General features: G+C 35.4%; 1 protein-coding gene across 1 annotated transcript in view; it reads left to right on the top strand.

The window, feature by feature from the left end:
* CFAP54 (cilia and flagella associated protein 54) overlaps positions 1-7,040 on the top strand; it is a 104,236-nt gene extending 97,196 nt beyond the window's left edge. Inside the window, exons 66-69 of the mRNA XM_030238577.2 lie at positions 13-110; positions 905-1,091; positions 2,440-2,517; positions 5,069-7,040. Of these exons, the coding sequence (XP_030094437.2) occupies positions 13-110; positions 905-1,091; positions 2,440-2,517; positions 5,069-5,188 (483 nt within the window). The 3' untranslated portion in view covers positions 5,189-7,040. The remainder of the gene's footprint in view (positions 1-12; positions 111-904; positions 1,092-2,439; positions 2,518-5,068) is intronic.
* Positions 7,041-10,100: the final 3,060 nt, after the last annotated feature.

The raw sequence follows: 10,100 nt of genomic DNA on the forward strand, positions 1-10,100 counted from the left end.
TCTCTTTTATAGGTTTTGTTGCTTTATGCTTATAATACAAGCCCTATCAGGATTAGTGACATCAGTTCATCATCTATGTTTTCAGGCTACTTGTGGATTCCATTGGCTAGGTAAATAATCACTGACTCTGTCCTGTTATTTCATGCTGTATTAAAGATCAATCAGCCATTTAGGATGAGAGAAAATAAAATACAAAATATCAAAGAGCTGTAAATCTTTAAAAGCATTCGTTTTTGCTTTTCAAAGATTTTTCACTGCAAAAACTGTAAGATGTCATACATGTGTTAAACCCATCCAAACAGTTGCTTTTTCAGTGCATTCATTAGCATTTTAGTTTTGATTCTTAAAGAACCAAGTAACATATGCTAATTATATTACACTGGCATAGCAATGTAGCAGATCTAAAAAGCACTCCCAGCAATTTTTCCCATTCTCTCAGTGAATCATCTACTTTCTCCATCCCGTATTACAACTCTAAGAAAGCAAAAATTTTTCTCAGTTGTAGCACTGGACTCTGCCCTTAATTTTACATCCTATGGAATTTTTCATTATTTCTTTTTTGTCATTCATCTAGTCTTAAAAATTTTGGAATTGCTTAGTGGGTGGAGGGGAAGAAATAATGGGCGGCCTCTGCCACCCTGGTTGGATGAAAAAGCCATTTCTTACAGAGGCATTCCTAAAATAATACTTCCCATTTTTAATGTAAAAAGCTAATCCATTCTATATCTCCACTTTATTAAATGGAAAACTTATTTTTGTAAAATTATGAGATCGGTCTTAAAATGAAAGAAAATGTAGAACCTAATCAATATGTAATAAAAGCTAGGTCAGCTTAAATATGCCTGGAAGCAACAAATATTGTTGTTTTATAGCAGTAATAAGGAAAACCTTTGTCTTCTTTTAGAATTATTTCTTTAAGGGAGAAATTGTCTGATCTGAAGGAGCAAATTGAAATATCGATGCAAGTTTCTAAGAACTTGTCAACTTCAGGACCTACAAGTCTTCACGAGCAAAATGAAACTTTGAAAGTAATTCCTTCATATACACCCAAGAGAAGTGATGCAAAAGTGCATCTTGATAGTAAAATAGAAGTAAGTGAGAACAGCTTGGCTCTTATACATGTTTGACTTGATTTAAGTTGCCTGTTTTGGGGAAATAAATGATGGGCAACTTGGAAGGCAGACATAAAGGTAGGTGGTAAGCCTCCCTCACCTCTTTAAAGAAAAGTTGAAATACTTTCAGTCTTCATTTAATATTTTACTTTTCCTTATATATTGCTTGTCACTTTAGGAAAAAAACCCAACCCAACCTTCTACTTGAAAATAAAGGCTACCTCTTCAGGTACATAGATTTGGAAACTGATATCTAATTTATAGTAATCTTCATCTGAAAATCCTTGGCAGTGTGCTGAATTGGCATGGTGATCAACCCAAAAGTGCTTTTAAAACATCAGTTATACATCTTCAGTGTGAAATGGGCAGTGGTAGTTTCTGAAACAAGAACCTTCTAATAACATTATTGAGAAGTGACTAAAATTGGCATGGAGTTTAATTTCATTTTCTCTATGCCATCCTCTTTTCTTTTTATTAGCAAGGCTGAATGTGGTCCACAAGCAAATACTCTCCCCACATACACACACACAAAAGGTAATTTCAGAATTTTCCATGTGCTCTGTTTGAGATAATGTCATTGGAATAGAATGTTGCCACAGCATAAGTGCTGCTTGATAAATGCCAAGGCAAAATAGACGTTTATTTTCAAAGTGGGAGACATTTATCATGTGACAGGATTCTCTTTATATCTATTATGTGAAATGATTAATGATGTAGAGGCTGTCATTTTGCCTGATGGATGCTGTGAAACAGTGACAATTGTGCACTGTGCCATTATTACCAGGCTGTATTTTGACCAGCTTGGAGAACAAATGATATTTTGGCCAATCACTGTGTTCAGGAGGGTAGACAGAGCTGTCCTGTAGTGGCTGTTTCTGATTACCTGAAGGTGTTTGCTCAAAATTTCATTAATATATGTCAGTAATTGGTAAAAAAATGTTTAGAATACTAATAAGATTACCATGCCATGCATTATACATGTATAAATATCATCTTGTCAGGGTGTTTGTTTATCATATCTTCAGTAAACACATAGCCATAGTATGCTCAGTCACTGCATTTAAAACTTGAACCTGGAGCAATTTTGCCTCAGTAGAGAATGCAAGATGTGGGCATTGTGTTTATACAGGAAACACTACTATTTGTGTTGCAGAAAATTTATATTCATCAGCTACGGTTTACTTTGCTGTGAATTCAATTAGAATAACCTAAAACTTGAATATTCTGAAAAATTTTGTAAGACTGAGCCATCTGTTAGCTTATCAGAGGAGACTGATAGTACAGCATATGTTTGTAGTACACATTTTTCCTTGTTTTATACCATTAGGAAATTGCTAAAAGGTGTTTATCTGAAGTCAAAGCTCTGCTGTCTGTTGTTCCAGCCCCGTCCTCGCCATTAACTGAGGTATGTTTTTCTCATTAAGAGTAAAAATCTGTTTTGAAAAATAAAACAATTCTTTGATTAAACTGAAACAAGGATTATACCACTAAGCATCTTCCCATTTTTTTCCTTATTTTGTTTTGGTTTTACTTTATCGTCTTTACAAATAAAATACAAATGTGCATGATTATAAACTGTGAATATCTTCACTGTTCATTAGAACCAACTTTTCATACACGCAAAAATGTATTAAAAGGGGATTTTGCTCACAATGGTTAATACAGATTATCCACCACTCTCTGGTCATTGTTTCCACAGACTCCAGTGAATTTCCATGATGGAATCACCAAATGCAATTTCTTTCCATTTTTGCAGTTATTCAGGCTTGATTATTCCATTTTCTTTGGCTTTCTCTGTCTTGCCCATGACATGTTTAGAGAGATAGCATGCCATTATTTTGTTCATGCTGATGGGACAAAGCATCTTATTCAAGCTGTTACCTAGTGCAGTCAGTATCCCAGAGGAGACTGTGGGAACTGGCCCATGGTGGGGAGCAGTGCTGTTCAGTGTTCTCAGCCACCTTGGGGACATCAGAGAAGGACCACAGCTCCCAGGACTCAAGGGACTCCACAGGAGATTCTGGAATCCACTGTAACTATCACTCCCTCAACTGATCCTCAAACATCTTGCCAGTAATTGTTCACAATGGAACAATAATGGAAAAGGCATACACTGTACTCTTCCAGTCACAGAGCTCTTCCTACCAGAACAGAATGTGACTTTTATCTGAGAACAGTTGGGCTAGTACCTGTTTTAGCAGAGAGAATCTGTCCTGTGTGTCCTGCAGCCCAGTACCTGAGAGCACACACTTCCCTTTGATTACACATTGCACCATTCTTGCCACCCCTTGTTATCCATCCTGAAGCTCTCTCTCAAATGACTGCCAGGCCTTCATATCACACAATGTGGCCTTATCAATGCATCAGAATACACCACATCCCTTCTGCAAAGCTGTACTTTTCAGAGTCCCACTGAAGTATCTTCCATGGTAGCAACATTTGATAGATTCCTAGGGAAAGATACAGACAAACTTTCACAGAATCATGGAAAATTTCTGGAACTGTTTAAATTCTTGTGAATTCATTTTGCATTGCCTGGTTCTATTTGTGGATCTATGATGGAAGTAAGGGAGCGGATTTAGTGGTGTTCTATTAAAAATATGATGTTTACTGCAGTGTTTTTATTCTCTCTAAATTTCACAACCAGGTGGAACATCACAGAACTTTTCATCATGAAGTTTCTAATACAAAATTCAAACTAAGGTGCTTTGAGATATGGTAGTTTTGGTTGAGCATCTGAAGCCTAATCCTTCAAGGTGCTGAGTATCTTTGCTCTTCTCTGAAGCCAACAGAACTTTTAGGGTGCTTAGCACTTCATTTTGTATAGCATATTTGAAAGTAGAATTTCCAAACTCTCATATAAGTTGTGTGTGTGCGCATTACCCTGTCTCAGCCAGAGACAGAAAGCTCAGGGAGGGACTATGTACACCACAGAATAGTACATTCCCTTTGTTTTCAAGCATGCAGGAGAAGGCAGCAGCAGATACATTTCTTATATGTAGTTTTTCACCATTTTCCCCTACCAAACGCTTTTCTGTTGCTCATCTTCTGGTGAATTAATTGGGCAAAGTCAGTTCTAATTTGTAGTCTTTGTTTTCTCTTTGTCTGAGCTGTCACTCTTCTGTCGTGTTGCCGCTTTCTCTTCTTTGATTCTGTTTTTTCTCTCTCTGTGTCTTACAGTGCTTTTGATTCAGCCCTGAATTATATTTATAAATGGAAAAAGTACATTTTCATTGAATTATTCATTTAAAATTATTTGACTCTTCATGTTTTAAGAATAAAAAATTATCAGCCTACTTGTTTTTAATGCTGTTTAATGAGTACCTATGTCCTTGAGAGAGATATAGTGTTTGGAAGCTCCAATCTTAAATGTTAGAAGTAAATTTATAAATAAAATAATTGCATTAAAAATTAACCTCCCTATGTAACTTATTCCAGTCATCTCTGTCTTCAATTGTTTTTTGTTGATGCCTAAATCAGTTAAATAGTTCTCTGTGTTCAATGGACACTCAAACCAGTTTATGATTGCCCTCTATTTCACCTTTTACTGTTAGCTCAATTCCTTCATTTTCTCATCTGAGGAAAAGCCTTTCAAATTACTAACCATCCTTGCCACTCTTCATTTTACCTACAGATGGTCATGATAAACTGTGTGAGCAAGACTGTTCATAAAGGTTTCCTCCCCTGAATTCTGTTATTCTGTTTTACTAGTTTGCTGCAAGAGATGTCATTAACCACAAATTTATACCCAGGCAATAAATATTTCTAACTTACTCCTTGGTTGTATTTCAGAAATCTGGCTTTATATGAAACTGTTGGTATAGATGTGTATGTATATTGGTACATACATGTGTGTGTGTGTGTGTGTATATATATATATGTGTGTGTGTGTGTGTACTTTTTGCTACCTCTAAGCTTAATAAAGTTATTAATTCAGTATTTATTTTTGTTTTCAGATCCCATTTGATGTTACTTTGCAATCAATAAGAAATTTGAGAGATATGTTTGATCTTGCCAATGGATGTGTAATAAGTGATGGAAGTCTTTTCGACTGGATCATTTCTCTGCTTCACTAAATGTTATTCTGCAATAACTTAATCAGTTACTAGCTGAATGCTACAGACTTAGACTTAAGTTCTTGTATTAATGTAGCAACTTCAATAATCCCAACAGGATTTGTCTCCTGTTATGTTTCTTTTAGGTTATTTTCAATTTTTTAAGCACTAGTAGTTTTTAAGATTAAAAAAAAAATTAAGGAATTTAATATTTTGTAAGTAGTTTCTTTGTAAGAGGATTCTCTAGCTATTCAATAATTTCTTATTGTTTAGAAAAGCTGAATAGGTTTGTAGCCTTCTAGTGTTCCTGCTAATTAGATATTCCTTTTTCCCCGAAGTTGTATTCTCATCAGCAGTTTTAAAATTGTTTTTGCAGTTATCAAAAGTTGGTGTTATTTCTGAAGTTGAGAATTTCTGGGGGGGGCTAAAATGATCACTGAGTTTGTTCTTTTATTCATCTGTTTGGAAACTAGCATTTCAGGTTGGTGAGGGTGCAGGTGATGTCAGATGTCTTCATAATTTCAAAGCATTTTTTTAAAAAAACAAATAAACCCCCCCAACAAATAAACACCCCCCCCCCCCAAACAAGGCAGTACAAAGAATAAAATGGTACAATATTAAATGGTTTTTATATAATTCTAAAAAGCTAAGGGCACCTTTTTGAATGTTGCTGTAAATATTATTTTAAAGTACTCAAGAAATACAAATGAGTCTTAAAAACAACCACCTGAGGCAATATGCTCGAGCATATTCTCCATCTCAATGGGTGGAGCATCTGAAATGCTCCGGTGATTGAGATGGAGAATTTGACATGCATAAGTGAATTAGCAGACCAGAGAGAGGCCATGGCCCTTTGGTTTTGTTACATCCCAATGCCAAGCACTCCTTCGTTACTTGTATTGATTTGTTTGCAACAAACAGCCAAAAACCCCAGGACATTTGGGCAGGAATCCTGTGAGACTTGTCCTATGAGTAGTTATGGTTTTGTATTTCCAGGAAAATTCAGCATTAATTTTTACCATTCCTGGGCTCATTTCCTGTGAAAAATGCCAGTCCCTTTCACTTCCCTGTATTGTAGCCCAGTGATTAAACAATAAACTTTTTTGAGTTATTTGGAAATTGCAGATTTACCTTGGCTTGTGCTTTTCAGAAAAATGTTACCTGGTTGAATTTCTTTTAGGGAGGAAGAGGGAGAGAGAGGTAAGATTATGAATAATGTGTATTCTAAATGTGATCAGTGCAGGAAGAAAGGGAATAAAGGTCTTTCCTATTTCTCTTTGCTCCTATAAAAGAAAGAAGACTGGATGTATTTGTGTTATGTGTAGCTGTTTAAAAGTTGTGCTGCTTTTTATTTTGTGTACACTTTTCTGGAATGCTGTAGGTAATAGGAAAATTAGAAGGATAATGATACAATGATGAAAAGAAAGGAACAAGTGAGTAATTGATAGGGCAGTTATTTTTGCAAGACAGTTTTAAAACTGAGTATGATTATTTAACTCGACTGCCTAACAGCCAGTTTGGAGGAGAAACTCCTTAGCATTATTATTTCATTAAAAGAATTTATTATTCTGCATTTGTTCAAAAAGTAGGAAAGATAAAAATTTACATTACTCGTTTTTCTTTTACAAGGAACAAGTAGGAAATTGCAGCTTTTAAAAAACAAAAAAGGTGTTCCATCTTTTGTTGTGCTTTGTACAAACTAAAAACTTACCTTTTTTTGTTTGGGGTCACCTTCAGGATTGTCATAGTACTTTTATGCAGCTTAATTAATATTTGTAGAGCTTGCTATAGGCATCAGGCGAAAATGGAAGTGAAGTTCTATTACAGACAAGGTGTTTTTTCAATGCTGCCTGTCTGGACCTTGTTATATTTTCTGTACTTGAAAGAGAAATATTAAATAAAAGCTTTCACCTATTCATTTAAAATACATTACTCTACTTCCTTTCCTATAATACATATTTTCTAAGATTTTTGTTTTAAAGAAAAATATTATCCTTTAACACAGCACAGTGAAATAATATTAAAATGTTGACCTCACTGTATCCATAGCAGCAGATTTTATTCTCATAAACACAAGATAAAGTATTCAATGCAGGTTTCAGAAAAACATTGGAGAAAACATATTTCTTTTAGCATATAATTAAACTCTTTAGCTAAAATCTGCTTGTATGGAGGGAAGCTCATACCTGAATGTGTCCAGTAATCACACAGAAAAAAAGTATAAAAGCAAAGCAAATTGTTTCTTGGTTATGTATTGCAATAGTTGGGAGGGGGTTTTGTCTTTACCAGTAAATGGAGACTAAATATATGAAACCAGAATGGAGACTTCAATATGTGAAACCAGAATAGATTTGTGTCAGCACCATGCTGAATTAGATTTGCATAGAATACTTGTCTGTGTCACTGTCTCCAAAATTAAAAAGGAAGAGAAGGAAGGAGGAATTCACTTTGTAAGGGAAGACCTTCCTGCTATGGGAAGTTCTTCTCTATGATCTGCCCCAAACAACAACGCCAAAGAGCTCCTTTCCATATTGACAGCTTTGAACCCCTGGCATGTTTATCAGTTCTTTTCAAAATTTAACTGAAATATTTCTCCATTCTACATCTGTGGAAGGAATGGATAGTGCTTCCCTATCTGATAAATTGTGGGATGGGGCAAGGAGAAAGAGAGAGAGACAGAGGGAGAGCACACTGTGGGGAGAAACTGAAAGATTCTGAAAAGAATGAGGTTTTATCTTCAGTGCATCCCCTTGGGTGAGGGACAAGAAAGACCTCTGCAAAACTAAAGAATAATAAAAAGAGGTGTTTGGGGTTTTTAAATTATTTTAGTATTTTCTGTTATGTGAACTGAATGAAGCAAAAATACTGAGGAAAAAAAAAACAGCTTCTGGTCCTGTAATTAAAAATTGTATTATCAAGAACATGCTGGAGCTCAAATTGAATTTGAACAGGGAGCTTAACAGTGAAAGGTCTGAATGGATTTTAGAATATTTCAGTTTTCAAATACTGTTTCAATATAGTTTTAAGTTATATTGGTGCCTTGAAAGATGTTCTGTATCAAGGTATTCACAGGATTTCTCATGCCTACAAATATATAGTAACTTGAAATTATTTCTGGTTAAATTAATTTTATGATGTGGAAATCAGTAATTTCACACAGATTTATCCAATTGCATGTGATTGGTTTTTAAATTCCACTACAGCGACAATTCACAGTTTTTTGTTGTCCAAAGAATATATCCATTTTCTGGATGACATCAATCTAACAAAATAATCCTAGTAATTACCCTCACTATGCCTCAGTTTCTTTATCTGAAGATAACAGTAATGCCCTCATCAGTGAGGGATTTTAAGTTTTCTGCATCAACATTTGGAAAATATTTTCAGATCCTTGAGTGAAAGAGGAAGGCTATTTATGTTATTATTCAGTTGAGACACACTGTAACAGTAATTTGTTTCCAGTCCATTTCAGTGAAATCCAAGAAGGAAGATTCTTTAAAAGAATAATGATGGAGTTAGAATTAATTGTTGGCTAATATGCTGAACTAATTAAGCCAGCAGAGAGATCCATTTATGCTTGCCAAAGGTTTTCTTTGAGTTAAAGATACTGAGAACATCATTAAATGAGAGAAGTGAAAATATGAAGCATAGGTTAATCTTTAAAAGAGAGTGGGTGAAAGGGTCCAGAGGCAAGTGCTGAAGTCAAATATTTACCACTGCAATTTAATTTTCCACTTTGAAACCCCAGAGATAATTAGAATTATTCTCATTTATCTACCATCTCAGCATGATTTAGGATTCTACTTAATGTGCAAATAAAAAAAGAAAGGATGTGCTGAAGCAAATGGCACCAAAACTCTCAGTGTGGAGCCAGAACATGTTACCTAAGAAATAACCACGAGCTGACTGAGCCAGCCCTATAGTCCTGTGTGGAGGCTGAAAGTCTGTGAATACACAGCACCTACAGGGCTGGTTTAGCTCCTGGCCAGACATTCAGAGTTGAAAAGTACATTTCAGCAGCCACCAAAAAATTTCAATGCCCTAGGCAAAGTATCACTGCTTCTTGGCAGTGATACTTGTTTCATTCCCTGTGAATTCTGCATCATACAGCTACTACACAGCAGAGCTAGCAGTAAAAGTCAAGATCCTGTCTATCATCTGAAATTACTGTATATATTTCATCATCATGCAATGTGCAGTGTCTTAATTATCTCTGTCACATTCCTACAATTCCACTACCAAATAGGGTAATGCCCACTTTTAAGTGGTTTCCAAACTGCTCTAAAAAACATAATTATAACCATAAAGAAATTCAGGCCATTCTTTCCCTAGTGTCCTGACTGGTCTTACTCCCCTGGTACTCTGTGGCTTGTCCTTCAGAAACTAATGTCACTGCCCCTACAATGAAAACCTTGTTTTTGGGCAGAAAAGAAACCTATGTATGTTTAAAGGCAAAAATGTATAATTGAAATCTTAGCCTAATCCAAGAATTGTTATCAAGCCAGGTCTAATTATTATGGGAAAAGAAAGAATATTTCTATGTGAAAAAGTTTTATTGATAATATAGTTTAAAATATTATATAAAGTGGTTTGGCCTCCCTTCACTTGTGTATTGCCCACACTTCCACTGTTTTTACAGCCTTGCACAATTGCTGGGAATGCCCTGCCTTGCACAGGTGGTCTTTCAGCAACAACACTACCTTGGCTTTAAGGATTAGGATTCCCCAAACAAGACACACCAACGTGTCCAATGGTTCCTTATAAATACCAAGGACAAGCACAGCACAGATGCTGGCATAAAAAATTCCGGCAAAGGTCCTACCAGCAGGAAAAACTGATTTAACTGAGGGGCTGTTACAGAATGAAGCAAAACATACTGATCATGTTTATTTAAAATCCCCCTAATTTTGAATTGTTCAAGGTTTCAGGGCTT

This window comes from Serinus canaria, chromosome 1A (genome assembly GCF_022539315.1).
Source record: "Serinus canaria isolate serCan28SL12 chromosome 1A, serCan2020, whole genome shotgun sequence".
NCBI classification, from domain to species: domain Eukaryota; kingdom Metazoa; phylum Chordata; class Aves; order Passeriformes; family Fringillidae; genus Serinus; species Serinus canaria.